The sequence below is a fragment of the Salvelinus namaycush genome, unplaced genomic scaffold, assembly GCF_016432855.1.
Source record: "Salvelinus namaycush isolate Seneca unplaced genomic scaffold, SaNama_1.0 Scaffold226, whole genome shotgun sequence".
Lineage (NCBI taxonomy): Eukaryota > Metazoa > Chordata > Actinopteri > Salmoniformes > Salmonidae > Salvelinus > Salvelinus namaycush.
Genome location: NW_024059075.1, coordinates 263,731 through 290,696, shown reverse-complemented (window position 1 = coordinate 290,696; position 26,966 = coordinate 263,731). Strand labels below are relative to the sequence as shown.

Sequence of the window (26,966 nt, the reverse complement as noted above, 5' to 3'; positions counted from 1 at the left end):
TAATATGCTGAATAAAAAATTAGCAGTTCCACTTCCTGGGTAAATTGTGTAAGATTAATAAAATACTCATCGTTCACACAGCGATTGAGGGGAAAAAAAGAAACCTTTTTTTGAATCATTTATTCATTAGGAAAGTTATAAAAACGATATATACAAAACAGGTCAAAAACACATGTGAAGCCATAGGCCTTAGCTTTGAGTTAACAGTTGGTGTGCCATTCGAATAGTCCCAAACGGCACCCTATTCCCTATATAGTGCACTACTTTAGACCAGGAATATATAGGGAATATGTCCCCAAGTATCTGGGCTTTAGTGATCGACGGGTCTCCTCAGATTCAAACTGCCATTAGACAACAGCATGTCGTTTTTCATTATTTCTAAATGCAAACGGAAGGGGGGGGGGGGGGGGGCCTCTTCGGTACCTCCAATGTATTGAGCTGTTGTAGACTTCTGACTTGGACGCGAGTGAATATTGGCTTTTTCTCCCGGTTGCTTGTCCGTTTTTTATTTCGATATTTTCTGGAATTACATTTCCGTCCGTAACGGGAGTAAATGAAGATAGTTACTCACTAAATATGGAGTTTCACTGAGCATCTAACGTCTCTTTTTACAACGCTGTCATGGCAGTTTGAATCGGGAGTTTCCGGGGGGGGGGGGGGGGGGGGCGTTAGAGAGGAGACAGGTCAACATCTCTAAAGCCCAGATACTGATGCCATTTCAGAAGCTCTCTCTCCTTCCTCTCTACATGCCAGCTCCTCCCCCAGAGAAGTCGGTGTGCATGGGGTTGATGTTCTGGTCGAAGGCGGCGTACTGGGAGTCTCCTGTGGAGGCTAGTTTCAGCTGCTTGGCAGCGTGTGATAGCTGGAAGGCTGCGTCAGGGTGAGCTGTGTCCGGCAGCAGGGTACACTCCCTCTCTAACAGCTCTGCAACTCCCTTCAACAGCTCCCAGAAACCAAACGCCAGCGCTGCCTTACGCAAACGGTTCAGCTCCTGGTGGGCAGAGAGAGACACACAACTAAATAAATACCAATCGCTTTTATTCACCGAGTACAGTTGAAGTCAGAAGTTTACATACACGCAGGTTGGAGTCATTAAAACTCGTTTTTCAACCACCACAAATTTCTTGTTAACAAACTATAGTTTTGGCAAGTCGGTTAGGACATCTACTTTGCATGACAAGTAATTTTTCCAACAATTGTTTACAGACAGATTATTTCACTGTATTCCAGTGGGTCAGAAGTTTACATACACTAAGTATGTATGTTTAAAGTACACTACGTGCCTTTAAACAGCTTAGAAAATTATGTCATGGCTTTAGAAGCTTCTGATAGGCTGATTGACATCATTTGAGTCAACTGGAGGTGTACCTGTGGATGTATTTCAAGGCCTACCTTCAAACTCAGTGCCTCTTAGCTTGACATCATGGGAAAATCAAAAGAAATCAGCCAAGACCCCAGAAAAACATTGTAGACCTCCACAAGTCTGATTCATCCTTGGGAGCAATTTCCAAACGCCTGAAGGAACCACGTTCATCTGTACAAACAATAGTACGCAAGTATAAACACCATGGGACCACGCAGCCGTTATACCGCTCAGGAAGGAGACGGGTTCTGTCTCCTAGAGATGAACGTAATTTGGTGCGAAAAGTGCAAATCAATCCCAGAACAGCAGCAAAGGACCTTGTGAAGATGCTGGAGGAAACGGGTACAAAAGTATCTATATCCACAGTAAAACGAGTCCTATATCAACATAACCTGAAAGGCCGCTCAGCAAGGAAGAAGCCACTGCTCCAAAACTGCCATATAAAAGCCAGACTACGGTTTGCAACTGCACATGGGGACAAAGATCGTACTTTTTGGAGAAATGTCCTCTAGTCTGATGAAACAAATATAGAACTGTTTGGCCATAATGACCATCGTTATGTTTGGAGGAATAAGGGGGAGGCTTGCAAGCCGAAGAACACCATCCCAACCGCGAAGCACGGGGGTGGCAGCATCATGTTGTGGGGGTGCTTTTCTGCAGGAGGGACTGGTGCACTTCACAAAATCATCATGAGGATGGAAAATTATGTGGATATATAGAAGCAACATCTCAAGGCATCAGTCAGGAAGTTAAAGCTTGGTCGCAAATGGGTCTTCCAAATGGACAATGACCCCAAGCATACTTCCAAAGTTGTGGTAAAATGGTTTAAGGACAACAAAGTCAAGGTATTGAAGTGGCCATCACAAAGCCCTGGCCTCAATCCTACAGAAAATGTTTGGGCAGAACTGAAAAAGCATGTGCGAGCAAGGAGGCCTACAAACCTGACTCAGTTACAACAGCTCTGTCAGGAGGAATGGGCCAAAATTCACCCAACTTATTGTGGGAAGCTTGTGGAAGGCTACCCAAAACATTTGACCCAAGTTAAACAATTTAAAGGCAATGTTAACAAATACTAATTGAGTGTATGTAAACTTCTGACCCACTGGGAATGTGATGAAAGAAATAAAAGCTGAAATAAATCATTCTGACATTTCACATTCTTAAAATAAAGTAGTGATCCTAACTGACCTAAGACAGGGAATTTTTACTAGGATTAAATGTCAGGAATTGTGAAAAACAGTTTAAATGTATTTGGCTAAGGTGTTTGTAAACCTCCGATTTCAACTGTATATTTACAGACCCAGAATGTGACTTGGTGAATTGGTGCTGCTAGCAATAGACAACATATAGAGAGAATACAGAGGAATTTACACCCATTATAGAATGAATAGATCAGTTTACATCCATTATAGAATGAATAGATCAGAGTTGACATCCATTATAGAATGAATAGAGTTGACATCCATTATAGAATGAATAGATCAGAGTTTACATCCATTATAGAGTGAACATAAAAATAGGCAGTCAGAACGAGACGGCAGGCGGTCACAGAACGAGACGGCAGGCGGTCACAGAACGAGACGGCAGGCGGTCACAGAACGAGACGGCAGGCGGTCACAGAACGAGACGGCAGGCGGTCACAGAACGAGACGGCAGGCGGTCACAGAACGAGACGGTAGGCGGTCACAGAACGAGACGGTAGGCGGTCACAGAACGAGACGGCAGGCGGTCACAGAACGAGACGGCAGGCGGTCACAGAACGAGACGGCAGGCGGTCAGAACGAGACGGCAGGCGGTCAGAACGAGACGGCAGGCGGTCACAGAACGAGACGGCAGGCGGTCACAGAACGAGACGGCAGGCGGTCACAGAACGAGACGGCAGGCGGTCAGAACGAGACGGCAGGCGGTCACAGAACGAGACGGCAGGCGGTCACAGAACGAGACGGCAGGCGGTCACAGAACGAGACGGCAGGCGGTCAGAACGAGACGACAGGGAGAAGAACCAGGATTGTGTTCATTAGGGCACAACATCAAAACGTTGTAAAATGTTTTGCAACTGAAAATTAAATGATTCTACCTCCATGTTTGCGACCATTTTATGCCTACTGAACATGACCCAGGTTTAAAATCAGGAAAACAAAATTATCCATCCCAGAACTTTCTCACTGGTGAATATTTCCTTGTATGTTTGTTTGTTTGTGTCTCAGACAGCGACTACCTTGTAGAAGGTCTGGGTCTTCTCTGGCAGTTTCCTGGCGTTCCTCAGGATCTTCTGCACATCAGTCTGTTGATTGGTTGACACACAGGAAGTCAAACACCTCTCAACCAATCAACATAATCCTTACAGTGAGGCCTTAACACATCTCCAATCATGGTCTTTCATAATTCCACTCGGCTATCAGGAGCCCGTTATCTGTACCTGCAGTCCGCTAGCTTCTATTACCACAGCCCGTTATCTGTATCTGTAGTTTGCTAGCTTCTATTTCTACAGCCCGTTATCTGTATCTGCAGTCAGCTAGCTTCTATTTCCACAGCCCGTTATCTGTACCTGCAGTCAGCTAGCTTCTATTACCACAGCCCGTTATCTGTAGTTTGCTAGCTTCTATTACCACAGCCCGTTATCTGTACCTGCAGTCCGCTAGCTTCTATTTCTACAGCCCGTTATCTGTACCTGCAGTCCGCTAGCTTCTATTTCTACAGCCCGTTATCTGTACCTGCAGTCCGCTAGCTTCTATTTCTACAGCCCGTTATCTGTACCTGCAGTCCGCTAGCTTCTATTTCCACAGCCCGTTATCTGTACCTGCAGTCCGCTAGCTTCTATTTCTACAGCCCGTTATCTGTACCTGCAGTCCGCTAGCTTCTATTTCCACAGCCCGTTATCTGTATCTGCAGTTTGCTAGCTTCTATTTCCACAGCCCGTTATCTGTACCTGCAGTCAGCTAGCTTCTATTTCCACAGCCCGTTATCTGTATCTGCAGTGTGCTAGCTTCTATTTCCACAGCCCGTTATCTGTACCTGCAGTCCGCTAGCTTCTATTTCTACAGCCCGTTATCTGTATCTGCAGTTTGCTAGCTTCTATTTCTACAGCCCGTTATCTGTACCTGCAGTCAGCTAGCTTCTATTTCCACAGCCCGTTATCTGTATCTGCAGTTTGCTAGCTTCTATTTCCACAGCCCGTTATCTGTACCTGCAGTCCGCTAGCTTCTATTACCACAGCCCGTTATCTGTACCTGCAGTCGGCTAGCTTCTATTTCCACAGCCCGTTATCTGTACCTGCAGTCCGCTAGCTTCTATTACCACAGCCTGTTATCTGTACCTGCAGTCCGCTAGCTTCTATTACCACAGCCCGTTATCTGTACCTGCAGTCCGCTAGCTTCTATTTCCACAGCCCGTTATCTGTACCTGCAGTCCGCTAGCTTCTATTTCCACAGCCCGTTATCTGTACCTGCAGTCAGCTAGCTTCTATTTCCACAGCCCGTTATCTGTATCTGCAGTAGGCTAGCTTCTATTTCTACAGCCCGTTATCTGTACCTGCAGTCCGCTAGCTTCTATTTCTACAGCCCGTTATCTGTACCTGCAGTCCGCTAGCTTCTATTACCACAGCCCGTTATCTGTAGTTTGCTAGCTTCTATTACCACAGCCCGTTATCTGTACCTGCAGTCCGCTAGCTTCTATTTCTACAGCCCGTTATCTGTACCTGCAGTCCGCTAGCTTCTATTTCTACAGCCCGTTATCTGTACCTGCAGTCCGCTAGCTTCTATTTCCACAGCCCGTTATCTGTACCTGCAGTCCGCTAGCTTCTATTTCTACAGCCCGTTATCTGTACCTGCAGTCCGCTAGCTTCTATTTCCACAGCCCGTTATCTGTATCTGCAGTTTGCTAGCTTCTATTTCCACAGCCCGTTATCTGTACCTGCAGTCAGCTAGCTTCTATTTCCACAGCCCGTTATCTGTATCTGCAGTGTGCTAGCTTCTATTTCCACAGCCCGTTATCTGTACCTGCAGTCCGCTAGCTTCTATTTCTACAGCCCGTTATCTGTATCTGCAGTTTGCTAGCTTCTATTTCTACAGCCCGTTATCTGTACCTGCAGTCAGCTAGCTTCTATTTCCACAGCCCGTTATCTGTACCTGCAGTCCGCTAGCTTCTATTTCTACAGCCCGTTATCTGTACCTGCAGTTTGCTAGCTTCTATTACCACAGCCCGTTATCTGTACCTGCAGTCCGCTAGCTTCTATTTCCACAGCCCGTTATCTGTACCTGCAGTCCGCTAGCTTCTATTTCCACAGCCCGTTATCTGTACCTGCAGTCCGCTAGCTTCTATTTCTACAGCCCGTTATCTGTACCTGCAGTCCGCTAGCTTCTATTTCCACAGCCCGTTATCTGTACCTGCAGTCCGCTAGCTTCTATTTCCACAGCCCGTTATCTGTACCTGCAGTCCGCTAGCTTCTATTTCTACAGCCCGTTATCTGTACCTGCAGTCCGCTAGCTTCTATTTCCACAGCCCGTTATCTGTACCTGCAGTCAGCTAGCTTCTATTTCCACAGCCCGTTATCTGTATCTGCAGTTTGCTAGCTTCTATTTCCACAGCCCGTTATCTGTACCTGCAGTCAGCTAGCTTCTATTTCCACAGCCCGTTATCTGTATCTGCAGTGTGCTAGCTTCTATTTCCACAGCCCGTTATCTGTACCTGCAGTCCGCTAGCTTCTATTTCTACAGCCCGTTATCTGTATCTGCAGTTTGCTAGCTTCTATTTCTACAGCCCGTTATCTGTACCTGCAGTCAGCTAGCTTCTATTTCCACAGCCCGTTATCTGTATCTGCAGTTTGCTAGCTTCTATTTCCACAGCCCGTTATCTGTACCTGCAGTCCGCTAGCTTCTATTACCACAGCCCGTTATCTGTATCTGCAGTTTGCTAGCTTCTATTTCCACAGCCCGTTATCTGTATCTGCAGTTTGCTAGCTTCTATTACCAGAGCCCGTTATCTGTATCTGCAGTTTGCTAGCTTCTATTTCCACAGCCCGTTATCTGTACCTGCAGTCGGCTAGCTTCTATTTCCACAGCCCGTTATCTGTACCTGCAGTCGGCTAGCTTCTATTTCCACAGCCCGTTATCTGTACCTGCAGTCCGCTAGCTTCTATTACCACAGCCCGTTATCTGTACCTGCAGTCCGCTAGCTTCTATTTCCACAGCCCGTTATCTGTACCTGCAGTCCGCTAGCTTCTATTTCCACAGCCCGTTATCTGTACCTGCAGTCCGCTAGCTTCTATTTCCACAGCCCGTTATCTGTACCTGCAGTCCGCTAGCTTCTATTTCCACAGCCCGTTATCTGTACCTGCAGTCCGCTAGCTTCTATTTCTACAGCCCGTTATCTGTACCTGCAGTCCGCTAGCTTCTATTTCTACAGCCCGTTATCTGTACCTGCAGTCCGCTAGCTTCTATTTCCACAGCCCGTTATCTGTACCTGCAGTCCGCTAGCTTCTATTTCCACAGCCCGTTATCTGTACCTGCAGTCCGCTAGCTTTGATCCAGACAGTGACGTTCTGAGCGTAGCTGCGTTTGATCTTAGGCTGCAGAGGGAAAGGACTCTTACTGTCATCCTCCCCGTACGGGTTCTCAGCTGCATCTGAAAGAGAGAGGTATGGTTAAAGTCAGAAAAACAAGCTTCCATTGTCGGGTGGTAGAACTCTGAACAGGTAGGGGGGGGGGGGGGGGGTAGTTACCTGATATAGGTCCTAGCTGAGACACCTTGCCCAGCCAGGGTAAAGGAACTCTGAACAGGTAGGGGGGGGGGGGTAGTTACCTGATATAGGTCCTAGCTGAGACACCTTGCCCAGCCAGGGTAAAGGAACTCTGAACAGGTAGGGGGGGGGGGGGTAGTTACCTGATATAGGTCCTAGCTGAGACACCTTGCCCAGCCAGGGTAAAGGAACTCTGAACAGGTAGGGGGGGGGGGGGTAGTTACCTGATATAGGTCCTAGCTGAGACACCTTGCCCAGCCAGGGTAAAGGAACTCTGAACAGGTAGGGGGGGGGGGGGGTAGTTACCTGATATAGGTCCTAGCTGAGACACCTTGCCCAGCCAGGGTAAAGGAACTCTGAACAGGTAGGGGGGGGGGGGGGGGATAGTTACCTGATATAGGTCCTAGCTGAGACACCTTGCCCAGCCAGGGTAAAGGAACTCTGAACAGGTAGGGGGGGGGGGGGGGGGGGGGTAGTTACCTGATATAGGTCCTAGCTGAGACACCTTGCCCAGCCAGGGTAAAGGAACTCTGAACAGGTAGGGGGGGGGGGTAGTTACCTGATATAGGTCCTAGCTGAGACACCTTGCCCAGCCAGGGTAAAGGAACTCTGAACAGGTAGGGGGGGGGGGGTAGTTACCTGATATAGGTCCTAGCTGAGACACCTTGCCCAGCCAGGGTAAAGGAACTCTGAACAGGTAGGGGGGGGGGTAGTTACCTGATATAGGTCCTAGCTGAGACACCTTGCCCAGCCAGGGTAAAGGAACTCTGAACAGGTAGGGGGGGGGGGGGTAGTTACCTGATATAGGTCCTAGCTGAGACACCTTGCCCAGCCAGGGTAAAGGAACTCTGAACAGGTAGGGGGGGGGGTAGTTACCTGATATAGGTCCTAGCTGAGACACCTTGCCCAGCCAGGGTAAAGGAACTCTGAACAGGTAGGGGGGGGGGGTAGTTACCTGATATAGGTCCTAGCTGAGACACCTTGCCCAGCCAGGGTAAAGGAACTCTGAACAGGTAGGGGGGGGGGGTAGTTACCTGATATAGGTCCTAGCTGAGACACCTTTCCCAGCCAGGGTAAAGGCTCGGGTCCGGGCTCAAACAGAGACATCATGAGATTAGACTTCTTCTTGCTGTCTGCCTGGGAGTACAGCATACCATACCACTCTGGGCTAGAGAGGGGAAATGTCAAAAATATTAAACAATTACACAGTGTAATTTCCCCAGATTTGAAACCTTTATTCAAGGTTTCAAAGACCTCTCTGATGAGGACAATCTACCCGTCCTGTTGGGGGAGGACGCAGAGAGCTGTGGGTTGGTAGCGCACTACATTGCTGCCTGCCATAAGTTGAGGGACAGTGTCTGACAGACCAATCAACCTGCACATGTACTCTACTGTATAATTATTGTTATTGTTGAATGTGTTGGTTATTTTGACACTTGGTTATTATTGTTACTGTTGTCCCGTTGACAACTTTGATTCTTATTATGTTAATTATGTTAATATTGTAAATCTCCAATAAAGCAAATTGAATTGAGAGAAAAGAATAAAACAATATCTTACCCAGTGCCACCATGCCCTCTACCTTTATAACATGCTATAAGCATGTTACGAACCTTTATAACGTGTTATAACAGAACGTAGTACTATCTTACCCCAGCTGCACCAGCGCCACCATGCCCTCTACCTTTATAACATGCTATAAGCATGTTATGAACCTTTATAACGTGTTATAACAGAACGTAGTACTATCTTACCCCAGCTGTACCAGAGACACCATGCCCTCTACCTTTATAACATGCTATAAGCATGTTATGAACCTTTATAACATGTTATAACAGAACGTAGTACTATCTTACCCCAGCTGTACCAGAGACACCATGCCCTCTACCTTTATAACATGCTATAAACATGTTATGAACCTTTATAACATGTTATAACAGAACGTAGTACTATCTTACCCCAGCTGCACCAGAGACACCATGCCCTCTACCTTTATAACATGCTATAAGCATGTTATGAACATTTATAACATGTTATAACAGAACGTAGTACTATCTTACCCCAGCTGCACCAGAGACACCATGCCCTCTACCTTTATAACATGCTATAAGCATGTTATGAACATTTATAATGTGTTATAACAGAACGTAGTACTATCTTACCCCAGCTGCACCAGCGCCACCATGCCCTCTACCTTCAGACTGCCATGGAGTAGGACACAGAAGTTGGGGACCTTCCCTGCCTGCTGGTTGGCTGATGTCTCCTCCTCTGGTTCCTCTGTGGTTCCTGGACCCACATCATCCACCTCTGGAACCAAGAACACAACAATAAACTCATTAGAACACTCGTTTTAAACATTAGAACATTCTTTTAGAACACTCTTTTAGAACATGAGAACAGTCTTTTAGAACACTCTTTTAGAACATGAGAACAGTCTTTTAGAACACTCATTTAGAACATGAGAACAGTCTTTTAGAACACTCATTTAGAACATGAGAACAGTCTTTTAGAACACTCATTTAGAACATGAGAACAGTCTTTTAGAACACTCATTTAGAACATGAGAACAGTCTTTTAGAACACTCATTTAGAACATGAGAACAGTCTTTTAGAACACTCATTTAGAACATGAGAACAATCTTTTAGAACACTCATTTAGAACATTAGAACAGTCTTTTAGAACACTCATCTAGAACATTAGAACAGTCTTTTAGAAGGATATTTTAGAAGACTAGAACACGATGTTGGTATTAGTTAAAAGGCCAGAACAGATTAGAAGCGGTAACTTACCTTTATTGACAGCGATAGGCAGGACCAGGTGTCTGGACATGACAGGAGGACTGGAGATGTCTCCTATCTCTATGAAACCAACGATCTCCAGATCTGGAACACAATTTGGTACTTACTTTTACTTGAAGTGGAATGGCAGTATACACAACATACAATAACACATCTAAATCAATTCAACTGTGAAAGTTCATCAAGTCATCAAGAAACTGTGAAAGTCCGTAAGAGAGTTGAACACAGTTGAAGTGAAGGAGTCTGGTGACTGGGCTGGTAGAGAACACACAGCGCCTATAGAAAGTCTGTAAACCCTTGAACTTCTGTTCACATTTTGTTGTGACAGTGACTCAGAGTTTCATGCATTTAAATAAGGACTTTTGCCACTAATCTACACACCAAAAACACTAAACTGAAATCTCATAATTGGATCATTCTCAATCCCCCCTTAGATAACACTTGGTGGAAGCATCTTTGGTCAGCCATTACAGCTGTGAGTCTGCTGGGATTAGGTCGTTACCAACTTTGCACACCTAGATTTGATCATATTTGACCATTTTTTACAAAACTCTGTCAAGTTTCTTGGGAAGCGTTGACGGACAACACACTTTAAGTCATCGCACAAATGTTTGATTGGATTGGGGTCAGAGCTCTGATTGGGCCACTCCACTGACTGGATTGGGGTCAGAGCTCTGATTGGGCCACTCCACTGACTGGATTGGGGTCAGAGCTCTGATTGGGCCACTCCACTGACTGGATTGAGGTCAGAGCTCTGATTGGGCCTCTCCACTGACTGGATTGGGGTCAGAGCTCTGATTGGGCCTCTCCACTGACTGGATTGGGGTCAGAGCTCTGATTGGGCCACTCCACTGACTGGATTGGGGTCAGAGCTCTGATTGGGCCACTCCACTGACTGGATTGGGGTCAGAGCTCTGATTGGGCCACTCCACTGACTGGATTGAGGTCAGAGCTCTGATTGGGCCTCTCCACTGACTGGATTGGGGTCAGAGCTCTGATTGGGCCACTCCACTGACTGGATTGGGGTCAGAGCTCTGATTGGGCCACTCCACTGACTGGATTGAGGTCAGAGCTCTGATTGGGCCTCTCCACTGACTGGATTGAGGTCAGAGCTCTGATTGGGCCACTCCACTGACTGGATTGAGGTCAGAGCTCTGATTGGGCCTCTCCACTGACTGGATTGGGGTCAGAGCTCTGATTGGGCCTCTCCACTGACTGGATTGGGGTCAGAGCTCTGATTGGGCCACTCCACTGACTGGATTGGGGTCAGAGCTCTGATTGGGCCACTCCACTGACTGGATTGGGGTCAGAGCTCTGATTGGGCCACTCCACTGACTGGATTGAGGTCAGAGCTCTGATTGGGCCTCTCCACTGACTGGATTGGGGTCAGAGCTCTGATTGGGCCACTCCACTGACTGGATTGGGGTCAGAGCTCTGATTGGGCCACTCCACTGACTGGATTGAGGTCAGAGCTCTGATTGGGCCTCTCCACTGACTGGATTGAGGTCAGAGCTCTGATTGGGCCTCTCCACTGACTGGATTGAGGTCAGAGCTCTGATTGGGCCACTCCACTGACTGGATTGAGGTCAGAGCTCTGATTGGGCCACTCCACTGACTGGATTGTGGTCAGAGCTCTGATTGGGCCACTCCACTGACTGGATTGTGGTCAGAGCTCTGATTGGGCCACTCCACTGACTTAGGCTCATTGGCATGCTGGACGTGTTAGCTTTTTTCTTCAAGGACTTTTCTGTATGTTGCACCATTCATTTTCCCTTCTATCCTGGTAACATGTATAACATGATGCCACCACCATGCTTCACAGTAGTGGTGATGTGCCTGTTAGGTACTGTATGATAGGATCACTTAGAGTCTGTTAGGGACTGTATGATAGGATCACTTAGAGAGTCTGTTAGGGACTGTATGATAGGATCACTTAGAGAGTCTGTTAGGGACTGTATGATAGGATCACTTAGAGAGTCTGTTAGGGACTGTATGATAGGATCACTTAGAGAGTCTGTTAGGGACTGTATGATAGGATCACTTAGAGAGTCTGTTAGGGACTGTATGATAGGATCACTTAGAGAGTCTGTTAGGGACTGTATGATAGGATCACTTAGAGAGTCTGTTAGGGACTGTATGATAGGATCACTTAGAGAGTCTGTTAGGGACTGTATGATAGGATCACTTAGAGAGTCTGTTAGGGACTGTATGATAGGATCACTTAGCGAGTCTGTTAGGGACTGTATGATAGGATCACTTAGAGAGTCTGTTAGGGACTGTATGATAGGATCACTTAGCGAGTCTGTTAGGGACTGTATGATAGGATCACTTAGAGAGTCTGTTAGGGACTGTATGATAGGATCACTTAGCGAGTCTGTTAGGGACTGTATGATAGGATCACTTAGAGAGTCTGTTAGGGACTGTATGATAGGATCACTTAGAGAGTCTGTTAGGGACTGTATGATAGGATCACTTAGAGAGTCTGTTAGGGACTGTATGATAGGATCACTTAGCGAGTCTGTTAGGGACTGTATGATAGGATCACTTAGAGAGTCTGTTAGGGACTGTATGATAGGATCACTTAGAGAGTCTGTTAGGGACTGTATGATAGGATCACTTAAAGAGTCTGTTAGGGACTGTATGATAGGATCACTTAGAGAGTCTGTTAGGGACTGTATGATAGGATCACTTAGAGAGTCTGTTAGGGACTGTATGATAGGATCACTTAGAGAGTCTGTTAGGGACTGTATGATAGGATCACTTAGAGGGACTGTATGATAGGATCACTTAGAGAGTCTGTTAGGGACTGTATGATAGGATCACTTAGAGAGCCTGTTAGGGACTGTATGATAGGATCACTTAGAGAGCCTGTTAGGGACTGTATGATAGGATCACTTAGAGAGTCTGTTAGGGACTGTATGATAGGATCACTTAGAGAGTCTGTTAGGGACTGTATGATAGGATCACTTAGAGAGTCTGTTAGGGACTGTATGATAGGATCACTTAGAGAGTCTGTTAGGGACTGTATGATAGGATCACTTAGAGAGTCTGTTAGGGACTGTATGATAGGATCACTTAGAGAGTCTGTTAGGGACTGTATGATAGGATCACTTAGAGAGTCTGTTAGGGACTGTATGATAGGATCACTTAGAGAGTCTGTTAGGGACTGTATGATAGGATCACTTAGAGAGTCTGTTAGGGACTGTATGATAGGATCACTTAGAGAGTCTGTTAGGGACTGTATGATAGGATCACTTAGAGAGTCTGTTAGGGACTGTATTATAGGATCACTTAGAGAGTCTGTTAGGGACTGTATGATAGGATCACTTAGAGAGTCTGTTAGGGACTGTATGATAGGATCACTTAGAGAGTCTGTTAGGGACTGTATGATAGGATCACTTAGAGAGTCTGTTAGGGACTGTATGATAGGATCACTTAGAGAGTCTGTTAGGGACTGTATGATAGGATCACTTAGAGAGTCTGTTAGGGACTGTATGATAGGATCACTTAGAGAGTCTGTTAGGGACTGTATGATAGGATCACTTAGAGAGTCTGTTAGGGACTGTATGATAGGATCACTTAGAGAGTCTGTTAGGGACTGTATGGTAGGATCACTTAGAGAGTCTGTTAGGGACTGTATGATAGGATCACTTAGAGAGTCTGTTAGGGACTGTATGATAGGATCATTTAGAGAGTCTGTTAGGGACTGTATGATAGGATCACTTAGAGAGTCTGTTAGGTACTGTATGATAGGATCACTTAGAGAGTCTGTTAGGGACTGTATGATAGGATCACTTAGAGAGTCTGTTAGGGACTGTATGATAGGATCATTTAGAGAGTCTGTTAGGTACCTGTGAGGATGTGTCGGGGCATAGGGTCGATTTCTTCATCCAGGAACACAGGCTCAGGTCTGGGGAACACCTGGACATCAGAAGCCAGGTTCCCACAGCGCAGTACAGCAGGGAACGGGGAGTAGGCCGCATCTATCAGACGCCTGTATAACACACACACACACACACACACACACACACACACACACACACACACACACACACACACACACACACACACACACACACACACACATAGCGCAGCACAGTGTCAGGATTTACCTAGGGGTCATGATCGGGGCTGTACAAATGTTTGGTGTATTAGAATAATTGATTATGCTTATGTTATATTAATAGAAGGGAAGGGGTTATAAGACCCCTCCCTCCTTACATTTATAGGGTCATAGACTACAGATTAACAATACAAATTCATTGTAGAGGTTTAGTATTCCACAATTGTTTTAAGTTCTCTCTCTATTTCATTATGAAGAATGTGTAACTGTGAAGAAGGAGCTCTGCAGGGGAGTGGAGGAGATAAGACTAGTCAAACATTCCACAAGAAATCAGCTTTGGGGAGTGGACGTTTACTGCTAAGTTTAAGATAAGACTAAAAGCCATCGTTTATATAGGGTTTTGGTCTCAGGAGTAAAAAGGTAATGACGAGTTAGTGACATCACTGAGGCGGGACTTCGGTTTAATAAAACAACTTGAGACCTTTTGTTTGATGCAGAACTTACTCAGAAACATGCGTGCTGTGTTCCTGTTTGTCAACTTCTGTCTGCGATTGCATTAATAAAGGTTTTTGAATGATTTAATTAAAGATATTGTCATAATGCTAATTTCACCAATGAACCAATGATTGACGAAAAAGGACGTAAGGAACGAACCCTAACAACAGCAGGGAAGGGGCAGTAGGCCTCATCTATCAGACTCCTGGACAGACAGATCATTTTGACCATTAAGGGGAAACAAGACACAAGCTGAGAGAAAGAACTAGCCTGGACTGTGACGTTCGTGGAATTGGCCAGCCAAAATGACTGCAGTCACCGTAATAACCGTTCGAATAGCAAGAAAATGCAATACTTGTGTAACTTTTGACACATTTTCTCTTCACCTATAGAAGTACCCCATAGAAGCAAAGCAGGAAGTAAAAGCAGGAAGTGTACCCATGAAAATGTGCTGTGATTTGTTGATTCAACTCAACTGACAACACAATAAAAAATTAAAAAATACATTCCATTTGCATGAGACAAATCAGTGAACATAAATGAGAGTGAACATTCTACATTACCATGGAAATGATTGCATCACAATACCCGGCAGCCGTTGTCGAGGGTAACCGTGAGTTTACCAGACAAATCCCCAGAACTAGAGGCACCAAAAGCCTGTTCTATTCATTCTATTTCTGTGTCGCTACTGCTTAATAACACCTTGCTTGTTTCAGCAAGGAACAACAAAATGAAATCACGTTGTTAACCCATTACAGTCTAAGCCGGGGGGAAAGGGCGGAGGGTAGCTCTACTGAGCTACATGGAATTGTTTTAAGGACAAACCAAGAATCATTTAGCTATTTTATTTTGAATTTTAAAAGACCCTTTGAAGAATCAAAAAATTATATTTAAAAAAAAAAAAGTATTTGATGAAAAAGTATTTTTGGCCTTACTGTTATTAGCCCATAGAAACGCATTGAATAACAGATTCACTACATGGAACAACAGCTCGCCCCCCCCCCCTAAAAAAAAAATAAATCTAAAGGAAGTTTGTTCTGAAGTGTCTGTACTACATCAGAGATATAGGAAAGACTTACATGTATTTAACCCCTCGCTTTTGGCACTAAACAGTCTCCATATATATTTCCATAAGATGTTTTGACTGGGACCTGTGGACCTTCTGACGAGTCGTACCTTTCCTCAGAGGGCTCATATTAGTGTGTAGCTCAAAGTGTTGGGACGCTACAGACAGAAGTTGGCAGATCGGCTGTACCGACTTCAGACGAGTCCCGTGACTCTTGTGGGGGGGGCCGTAGACCAAAGTTCGTAAGTCAAATCATTGACAGTACAGACCATTTTGTGAGAAGATTGATTTTCGGGATGTCTCATGGTCTGACAAACGCCGCTCCAGCTCTGTCACCTTTCACCAGAGATGAGGAAGTGCGACATCGGCGGATGTGGTGGATAGATATCTCTCTCTAATTTAACCTGACAGATTATCTCTAGTTTAACCTGACAGATTATCTCTAGTTTAACCTGACAGATTATCTCTAGTTTAACCTGACAGATTATCTCTAGTTTAACCTGACAGATTATCTCTAGTTTAACCTGACAGATTATCTCTAGCTTAACCTGACAGATTATCTCTAGTTTAACCTGACAGATTATCTCTAGTTTAACCTGACAGATTATCTCTAGTTTAACCTGACAGATTTTTAAATGGGGATGTTTTTATTATGCTAATTAGATTTCCGCGGGTCCACGGACATCGACTCTAGTTAAGAATCCATGTTACCACAGAAACGGACTCAAACGAATGAATGCCCGGCCTTCAGTCAGCTGTACGTTCCAAACCCTTTTTTTGAGTGGGGGGGTGGGGGGGGGTATGACTGTTATTTTATTTTCATGACGGTCTTCATCTATAACGGTCGGTTCCACGGTAATTGTGCCAGCTCTAGACCTAGCTAGGTCCCAGAGAAAAGGTCAGATGCTGTTTCCACTAGTTCAGATGTATCTTCCACCCTGAGAAGTACATGCAGCGTTTGAAGGAAGGTTCTGGGGTTGACATACGCACCCGAACATGGACTGGACGCTCTTCAGACAGAGCTGGCCTTCCATAGTGAAGATCTGTCCATCGCCTCCGTTCAGTTGGAGCAGCTGCTCCAGGTTATGCATCGTGTCTGTCATCTGTAACTATAGAAGAACGAAGAACACGGGGATATAGTGGAGAGTCCAGTGGTCTGGAGCTAACAGAACATCCGGTAGAATATCAGCCAGGAATATTTGCCGTATCTCTGTGGATTTAGCTAGCCAGCGATAAGCATTAGAGGCTAACACCATTTTTTTTTTTGTTGACACATTTGCAGCTTGCTAAGACCAACTAACTACACCAACTAACACCAACGAACTACACAAATAATATAGAAAACATGGATTTATATTAAGACACAAAGTGGAAAGCTGCGTCATTCACAATCTGTTGACTGCGTGTTGTTTGGCCAATGGGTGCAGAGTGACAGGGTGCGGGGACTGCGTGTTGTTTGGCCAATGGGTGCAGAGTGACAGGGGGCGGGGACTGCGTGCTGTTTGGCCAATAGGTGCAGAGTGACAGGGGGCGGGGACTGCGTGCTGTTTGGCCAATAGGTGCAGAGTGACAGGGGGCGGGGACTGCATGCTGTTTGGCCAATAGGTGCAGAGTGACAGGGGGCAGGGACTGCGTGCTGTTTGGCCAATAGGTGCAGAGTGACAGGGGGCGGGGACTGCGTGCTGTTTGGCCAATAGGTGCAGAGTGACAGGGGGCGGGGACTGCATGCTGTTTGGCCAATGGGTGCAGAGTGACAGGGGGCGGGGACTGCGTGCTGTTTGGCCAATAGGGCCAGAGTGACAGGGTGCGGGGACTGCGTGCTGTTTGGCCAATAGGGCCAGAGTGACAGGGGGCGGGGACTGCGTGCTGTTTGGCCAATAGGTGCAGAGTGACAGGGGGCGGGGACTGCGTGCTGTTTGGCCAATAGGTGCAGAGTGACAGGGGGCGGGGACTGCGTGCTGTTTGGCCAATAGGTGCAGAGTGACAGGGGGCGGGGACTGCGTGCTGTTTGGCCAATGGGTGCAGAGTGACAGGGTGCGGGGACTGCGTGCTGTTTGGCCAATAGGTGCAGAGTGACAGGGGGCGGGGACTGCGTGCTGTTTGGCCAATAGGTGCAGAGTGACAGGGGGCGGGGACTGCATGCTGTTTGGCCAATGGGTGCAGAGTGACAGGGGGCGGGGACTGCATGCTGTTTGGCCAATAGGTGCAGAGTGACAGGGGGCGGGGACTGCGTGCTGTTTGGCCAATAGGTGCAGAGTGACAGGGGGCGGGGACTGCGTGCTGTTTGGCCAATAGGTGCAGACTGAATCTGGAGAAACTGCCTGGTTGAGTGACAGGGGGCGGGGACTGCGTGCTGTTTGGCCAATAGGTGCAGACTGAATCTGGAGAAACTGCCTGGTTGAGTGACAGGGGGCGGGGCTTGCTGTGTGTGGGATTGGGAATGGCCAAAAGAGATGGAGAGAGAGAACTCTCTCAACTTGACCAATCAACCTAAATGTTATTATTAATTTTTTTTTAACTAGCGTTACAGACAGCGATATGGATATTGCCCATATCAACACCTTTTGATAAAAATCTGATTGACCGTGCAGCCCTATCAGTCACCTTGTCAACACACAGTAGCAGATAGTTGCTTAATAGTGAATCTGCTTGTTGTCTAAGATGTACGGGCGCAACACTAGCCCCAATATCTAGCTACTGCCCTCTACTAACCTTACAAATAAACAACCAGGCGTGATCAGGTCTATAAGGACGATCGGTAGCTATTCAGAGTAGTGCTGTCGTACCTCGTCCGCGTTAGCGATGCACATGATGAACAGTTTAGCAGGGAAAGGGAAGGGTAGGGGGAACTTCTTATCCTCCGGGCGTCCTTTCAGAGTCTGTAGGGAGTGTCTCAGAGAGCCTTTACCGATCCCCAGGGACCCGTCTGTTACCAACACCACCTGTAGGCCACCAGATCAATAATCAATAATCAATCTAATAGTCTGTAGGGAGTGTCTCAGAGAGCCTTTACCGATCCCCAGGGACCCGTCTGTTACCAACACCACCTGTAGGCCACCAGATCAATAATCAATAATCAATCTAATAGTCTGTAGGGAGTGTCTCAGAGAGCCGTCTGTTACCAACACCACCTGTAGGCCACCAGATCAATAATCACTAATCAATCTAATAGTCTGTAGGGAGTGTCTCAGAGAGCCTTTACCGATCCCCAGGGACCCGTCTGTTACCAACACCACCTGTAGGCCACCAGATCAATAATCACTAATCAATCTAATAGTCTGTAGGGAGTGTCTCAGAGAGCCTTTACCGATCCCCAGGGACCCGTCTGTTACCAACACCACCTGTAGGCCACCAGATCAATAATCAATCTAATAGTCTGTAGGGAGTGTCTCAGGGACCCGTCTGTTACCAACACCACCTGTAGGCCACCAGATCAATAATCACTAATCAATCTAATAGTCTGTAGGGAGTGTCTGTTATGGGACTTTTATGAATAATGACTAAATGATGTATACATTTAACGTAGAACTATAACTAAAACTACCCTGTCATTGTATGAAATTGATTAGAATCATGCATCTATAAATCTGATGTGTGTAGTTTTAGTCAGAATTAGGACAAGGACTTTTTGTTCCTTTTTAGTATGTAAGCAGGGTGCAAGTGTGAGACAATGTACGAGATAAGAGGAGCTATCGACAGACAAGCTGTACTACTGTGTTCCTTACAGGACATTCTGTCCCCACCCAGGGAGGGGAGAGAGGAGCTATCGACAGACAAGCTGTACTACTGTGTTCCTTACAGGACATTCTGTCCCCACCCAGGGAGGGGAGAGGAGCTATCGACAGACAAGCTGTACTACTGTGTTCCTTACAGGACATTCTGTCCCCACCCAGGGAGGGGAGAGAGGAGCTATCGACAGACAAGCTGTACTACTGTGTTCCTTACAGGACATTCTGTCCCCACCCAGGGAGGGGAGAGAGGAGCTATCGACAGACAAGCTGTACTACTGTGTTCCTTACAGGACATTCTGTCCCCACCCAGGGAGGGGAGAGAGGAGCTATCGACAGACAAGCTGTACTACTGTGTTCCTTACAGGACATTCTGTCCCCACCCAGGGAGGGGAGAGAGGAGCTATCGACAGACAAGCTGTACTACTGTGTTCCTTACAGGACATTCTGTCCCCACCCAGGGAGGGGAGAGAGGAGCTATCGACAGACAAGCTGTACTACTGTGTTCCTTACAGGACATTCTGTCCCCACCCAGGGAGGGGAGAGAGGAGCTATCGACAGACAAGCTGTACTACTGTGTTCCTTACAGGACATTCTGTCCCCACCCAGGGAGGGGAGAGAGGAGCTATCGACAGACAAGCTGTACTACTGTGTTCCTTACAGGACATTCTGTCCTCACCCAGGGAGGTGAGAGAGGAGCTATCGACAGACAAGCTGTACTACTGTGTTCCTTACAGGACATTCTGTCCCCACCCAGGGAGGGGAGAGAGGAGCTATCGACAGACAAGCTGTACTACTGTGTTCCTTACAGGACATTCTGTCCCCACCCAGGGAGGGGAGAGAGGAGCTATCGACAGACAAGCTGTAGTACTGTGTTCCTTACAGGACATTCTGTCCTCACCCAGGGAGGGGAGAGAGGAGCTATCGACAGACAAGCTGTACTACTGTGTTCCTTACAGGACATTCTGTCCTCACCCAGGGAGGGGAGAGAGGAGCTATCGACAGACAAGCTGTACTACTGTGTTCCTTACAGGACATTCTGTCCCCACCCAGGGAGGGGAGAGAGGAGCTATCGACAGACAAGCTCTACTACTGTGTTCCTTACAGGACATTCTGTCCCCACCCAGGGAGGGGAGAGACCTTGGGCTTGTAGTATATTGTATAACAAGTGGCAGACAATGTATGACAGGAAGACTTGTGAACTATATTGTCATTGTTTCTGAGAGGGACATTTATGACGAAATGTGAGGTAAACCAATGTACAGGAAATGATAGGCAGAACATCCCGTAAATAAACATTAGACTATTGTAGACTGGGCCTCTGTCTGTTTTTATATCTATCAGTATCTTACAAATCCTGATATAGCAGACTGAGGAATTTAATTGGTTAAAGAACATGAGAACTTCATTCTCCTAACAGTGTTTCAGAGAGCCTTTACCGATCCCCAGAGACCCGTCTGTTACCAACACCACCTGGTGGCCACGAGGAAAACTGCAGCCATATTCATCAACATTCACCTGCATTTAACATGTTAGTAATTTATCAGACTCTCTTATCCAGAGCGACTTACAGTCAGTACATTTATCTCCAGGTAGCCAGGTGGGACAAGCACATGTCAGAGTAAGTCAATGCTGTCAGGAAACACCAAGGTCAGGGGTTCACTGAGACCAGGAAAATCTAGGATTATCTCGATAAATGACCCAGGGTGTGTTATAACTCCTAGGTGTATGTCTCCCTGTAAACCACGGTGTCAATAATGAGTTCAGCAATGTATTTAGCCTCAGTAAACGTAGACTATTATTGAACATTGGAGACGTAAAAAAGGTATTGGATAATTAATTGGATGAATTGGTTTGATAGAGCACCTGTGTGGGACAGGCGTGACCCCACTCCTGCTGCACCACGTTGCTGATTCCGTGTAAAGCGGACTCCAGACACGTCTTGTCATAGTCCTCCAGGTTGCTCAGGGCTTCCTGCAAAGCAGAGGGAAGGACACAATTAAAAAACATTACCCTGGCTGCACAGAACATTACCCTAACATTACCCTGGCTGCACAGAACATTACCCTGGCTGCACAGAACATTACCCTAACATTACCCTGGCTGCACAGAACATTACCCTGGCTGCACAGAACATTACCCTGGCTGCACAGAACATTACCCTAACATTACCCTGGCTGGACAGAACATTACCCTAACATTACCCTGGCTGCACAGAACATTACCCTGGCTGCACAGAACATTACCCTGGCTGCACAGAACATTACCCTGGCTGGACAGAACATTACCCTGGCTGCACAGAACATTACCCTAACATTACCCTGGCTGCACAGAACATTACCCTAACATTACCCTGGCTGCACAGAACATTACCCTAACATTACCCTGGCTGCACAGAACATTACCCTAACATTACCCTGGCTGCACAGAACATTACCATGGTGTTAGCCAGACCTGTGTACCTGTAGTGTGCTGTAGTCCCTGGTGTTAGCCAGACCTGTGTACCTGTACTGTGCTGTAGTCCCTGGTGTTAGCCAGACCTGTGTACCTGTACTGTGTTGTAGTCCCTGGTGTTAGCCAGACCTGTGTACCTGTACTGTGCTGTAGTCCCTGGTGTTAGCCAGACCTGTGTACCTGTACTGTGTTGTAGTCCCTGGTGTTAGCCAGACCTGTGTACCTGTACTGTGCTGTAGTCCCTGGTGTTAGCCAGACCTGTGTACCTGTACTGTGTTGTAGTCCATGGTGTTAGCCAGACCTGTGTACCTGTACTGTGCTGTAGTCCCTGGTGTTAGCCAGACCTGTGTACCTGTACTGTGCTGTAGTCCCTGGTGTTAGCCAGACCTGTGTACCTGTACTGTGTTGTAGTCCATGGTGTTAGCCAGACCTGTGTACCTGTACTGTGCTGTAGTCCCTGGTGTTAGCCAGACCTGTGTACCTGTACTGTGTTGTAGTCCCTGGTGTTAGCCAGACCTGTGTACCTGTACTGTGCTGTAGTCCCTGGTGTTAGCCAGACCTGTGTACCTGTACTGTGCTGTAGTCCCTGGTGTTAGCCAGACCTGTGTGCCTGTACTGTGCTGTAGTCCCTGGTGTTAGCCAGACCTGTGTACCTGTAGTGTGCTGTAGTCCCTGGTGAAAGGCACCAGTAGCTCCCACAGAGAAGAGAAGGCCACTAGAGAGGTGAATTCCAGTTTGTAGTTGTTCGCCATGTGTTCAAACAGCATGGTGAGTCCGGCCACAGCTAAGTGCTTCCTCTGCAACTCCTCGGTGCACTGCTCCTGAGAGACCGGCCGCGTCATGGACAGAGACGCGTCCATTAGGACCACCGTCGGCATGATGACGCTGATGCGGTTTCCACTAAAGCAGAATGAGTTTAATGAAGCCTTCCACAGTCTCTCGATGTGTGAATACAACACAGTCTACAATGGAAACCAGAACACTGGAGAATATGGAACCGTGTGTCAGTCAGAATAAACTTTCTTTTTTTAAACATTTGAATTAAAGGTTCGTGGGGCATCTTGTTTATCAACCGGCTTCTGATATAAGCAAATAATATATGCCAGGAAAAGAAACTGAAAGAGACAATGGAAAAAAACGAAGACATATTGAGGTTAAACAATAGAATAGGGCCAAAACCACCCCTCGGAGTAATCTTTGGGGGATTTTAGTTTTTGGTCAAAAGAGGCTGTAAAATTAACAGGAATTCAATAAAGTTTTGAAAAATGAAATAAAAACCACTGGTTACCAGTGGTGGGTTTGAGACCACCTCAAGCGAGACCGATTCCAGAACAAGACCGGAGCAAAACAAGACCTTGTCAAGACCAAACAGAAGGGGAGGGGGGGGGGGGGCAGAGACAGCGTCAAGACCCGAACAATGCTAGTCCAATTCAAGACCCGAACAATGCTAGTCCAATTCAAGACCCCGAACAATGCTAGTCCAATTCAAGACCCGAACAATGCTAGTCCAATTCAAGACCCCGAACAATGCTAGTCCAATTCAAGACCCCGAACAATGCTAGTCCAATTCAAGACCCCGAACAATGCTAGTCCAATTCAAGACCCCGAACAATGCTAGTCCAATTCAAGACCCCGAACAATGCTAGTCCAATTCAAGACCCCGAACAATGCTAGTCCAATTCAAGACCCCGAACAATGCTAGTCCAATTCAAGACCCCGAACAATGCTAGTCCAATTCAAGACCCGAACAATGCTAGTCCAATTCAAGACCCCGAACAATGCTAGTCCAATTCAAGACCCCGAACAATGCTAGTCCAATTCAAGACCCCGAACAATGCTAGTCCAATTCAAGACCCCGAACAATGCTAGTCCAATTCAAGACCCCGAACAATGCTAGTCCAATTCAAGACCCCGAACAATGCTAGTCCAATTCAAGACCCCGAACAATGCTAGTCCAATTCAAGACCCCGAACAATGCTAGTCCAATTCAAGACCCCGAACAATGCTAGTCCAATTCAAGACCCCGAACAATGCTAGTCCAATTCAAGACCCCGAACAATGCTAGTCCAATTCAAGACCCCGAACAATGCTAGTCCAATTCAAGACCCCGAACAATGCTAGTCCAATTCAAGACCCCGAACAATGCTAGTCCAATTCAAGACCCCGAACAATGCTAGTCCAATTCAAGACCCCGAACAATGCTAGTCCAATTCAAGACCCCGAACAATGCTAGTCCAATTCAAGACCCCGAACAATGCTAGTCCAATTCAAGACCCCGAACAATGCTAGTCCAATTCAAGACCCCGAACAATGCTAGTCCAATTCAAGACCCCGAACAATGCTAGTCCAATTCAAGACCCCGAACAATGCTAGTCCAATTCAAGACCCCGAACAATGCTAGTCCAATTCAAGACCCCGAACAATGCTAGTCCAATTCAAGACCCCGAACAATGCTAGTCCAATTCAAGACCCCGAACAATGCTAGTCCAATTCAAGACCCCGAACAATGCTAGTCCAATTCAAGACCCCGAACAATGCTAGTCCAATTCAAGACCCCGAACAATGCTAGTCCAATTCAAGACCCCGAACAATGCTAGTCCAATTCAAGACCCCGAACAATGCTAGTCCAATTCAAGACCCCGAACAATGCTAGTCCAATTCAAGACCCCGAACAATGCTAGTCCAATTCAAGACCCGAACAATGCTAGTCCAATTCAAGACCCAGAACAATGCTAGTCCAATTCAAGACCAGAACAATGCTAGTCCAATTCAAGACCCAGAACGATGCTAGTCCAATTCAAGACCATGATTGTAATTGTGTCAAATCGCCATCATAATAAAACTTCAAAATGTCCAGTATTTCTGTGTTTATATTTCAGAACAACATTCTGGATGCTGTAAACATTCAGAATGTGTTCTAAAGAGACTCTCCACAAATGATCACTACCTCAAACGGTTCCCTAAATAAATAGATAGAAATACAAAATGTCTTCCAACTTTGTCGGTCTCCCCTTACTAACAGTAAGCGTGCTACTTTCAAACTATTTCCCCCACTCTTCCCAACTAGCGGACAACGGGCGCGACAAGGTTTGAGGATATTATTCAACAAAAGTAAAAGGACAGTAATGTTACGTGTAAAATAGAAAACCCAGGTTTCAATAGGCAATAAATCATGTAACATGAAAGGAGTGTGGATATTACTTTCAGAATGATTGACAATGTTGGGATCTCATTCCTTCAATCATTCATTTTCATCCAGTGGAGGCTCCTCAGAGGACCATCCTACTCAATGAATTTAATTTAAAAAGTTTAACATTTTAAAAAAGCATCCTTTTTAGATAAAGCTATACTAAATATATTATTGTCACCAAATAATTGGTTAAAACACTCTGTTTTGCAATGAAGGTCTCAACAGTAGCCTCAACAGCACTCTGTAGGGTAGCACCATGGTGTAGCCGGAGGACAGCTAGCTTCCGTCCTCCTCTGGGTACATTGACTTCAATACAAAACCCAGGAGGCTCGTGGTGCTCACCCCCTTCCATAGACTTACACAGTAATTATGACAACAAACTATCAGAGCTCTTGCAGCATGAACTGACATGTTGTCCACCCAATCAAAGGATCAGATAATGAATATAGTACTGAAAGCATAAGCTACAGCTAGCTAGCACTGCAGTGCATAAAATGGGGCCCACCGGTGTAACTGCTTTCTGACTGTACTGTGTGATTGTAGCAGGTTTACTAACACGTTAGTTCTATTACGTTGACTAGGACGTGACACTGATGTAGGTTGTGTGTAGAGGTTAGAGGTCATGATATGAAGGTTTGGCTTGGAAAGGTCTTTTCACCTGGTCACAGACAGCTGATGTGTTTGTGCACTGAAGTCCACAAGCGAAGGGAAAAGGCGAGAGGAGGAGAGCGCTTAGATAGTAGCGAGAAGGAAAGATATATTCAAGAAGGAAAGTGATCATGCTGTTTGTATGCGGCTGCTATGAAAGTGATGGGTGTATTCATTCTGCCGATTCTGTTGGAAAACATTTCTTAAATCAGAAGCAAACAGAACGAAACGGGGATAAACATACCTGAATTTGTCCAATAGAAACTCTCATTTGCAACTGTTGGGTCTAATGATTACACCCTAGATCAACTAGATGCAGGCCAGAGGGTGCAAGGAGGTATTGAATGTGTCTCTGTCTGTCACCTTGATTCCTCAAAATCCTCTCGACCTGTTGCACCTACTAGGTTGTAGCAACCTCATGATGGGTACAGGGAACATTCTAGTATCATGTAGTAGCCTAAACCTATCGATGTTACATTGAACTGGGTGAACGGAATATGAATGACAGTCATCCAATATGCTGTAATAGAAATAAGGCCGTGCTCATTAAAAAAACATACTAATTCTGCCTCATTTTAAACTCCACCGACCGCCACTGTCTGTCATCCCAGATTGAGAAACAAGCCCAGCTAAACGTGTCAGGCCGGCTATCTGTCTCGGCTAACGAATCTTAGCAGGGTGATAGCTAGCTTTGAAATGAACCTTTATTTGAGGACATAGTTTAGCTTGCAAATAAATAGTATAGATAGAATGATGCATTATCCCGAGCAGGTATTTAAAAAAGTTATATCATGAAAACGACAAACAGAAAGATTCATACCCATCAATGTAGAAATCGTCTCGATGGATTTGTACTGTTCACTATTATGTCCGTGCGGAAGCCTTCCTTTCCCCCCATTAGTTCCTAGGGAGAGAAGCACATCGAGACTTTCCAGATTAGAAAACAGACGGTGAGGTTCTGACAGCCACTGACGAGACAATAAATTCAACCATTATATCAATGAACAGATTAAATCAAATTATTTAAATTAAATATGAATTATAGAACAAAATGTATTTTTATTTGAATTACCGAATGTCCATTCCGTTACATCTTAATTTTTCTATTTCTTATCGCTCTGTCATATAATCTCTTAAATTAAATATATTTTTAATAGGGGCCTACTTGAGAAAAGTATAAATGAACTAACCATTCATCTATAAATGCATCTTACCTGTCTTCAGTTATTACATAAGGTTATATTTTGATCCACGGTGAAGACCTCTCCCGCGATGCGTCCTAGGGGGTGACACTGCCATGAGTGATGCGCCGGCTGGGTGAACCTCTCCACCATCCACCCCAAGAGTGGAGAAATTACACCCCTCGTCTGGTACCAAACACACGTTCATCGCAGGTAGGACAGCGCTGTATTTATAGATATCT

General features: G+C 46.0%; 1 protein-coding gene across 4 annotated transcripts; it reads right to left on the bottom strand.

Moving 5' to 3' along the window:
- Positions 1-84: 84 nt before the first annotated feature.
- ints14 (integrator complex subunit 14) lies at positions 85-26,461 on the bottom strand. Of its 4 annotated transcripts, none has more exons than XM_038984269.1 (12): positions 26,364-26,461; positions 22,359-22,605; positions 21,118-21,225; positions 18,310-18,465; positions 16,514-16,632; positions 13,751-13,893; positions 9,891-9,983; positions 9,263-9,407; positions 8,135-8,268; positions 6,867-6,985; positions 3,582-3,647; positions 85-991 (listed from the first exon to the last, which is right to left on the bottom strand). In XM_038984269.1, exons 2-12 carry the CDS (start codon positions 22,581-22,583, stop codon positions 743-745), a joined length of 1,557 nt encoding a protein of 518 aa, XP_038840197.1. In that variant the 5' UTR covers positions 22,584-22,605; positions 26,364-26,461; the 3' UTR covers positions 85-742. The 4 variants fall into 4 exon arrangements, with proteins under 4 accessions (XP_038840197.1, XP_038840198.1, XP_038840200.1 ...); XM_038984270.1 differs by having other exon boundaries at positions 22,359-22,687; positions 26,364-26,450; XM_038984272.1 differs by lacking the exon at positions 26,364-26,461 and adding an exon at positions 25,788-26,309 and having other exon boundaries at positions 22,359-22,687.
- Between the last annotated feature and the right edge of the window lie 505 nt (positions 26,462-26,966).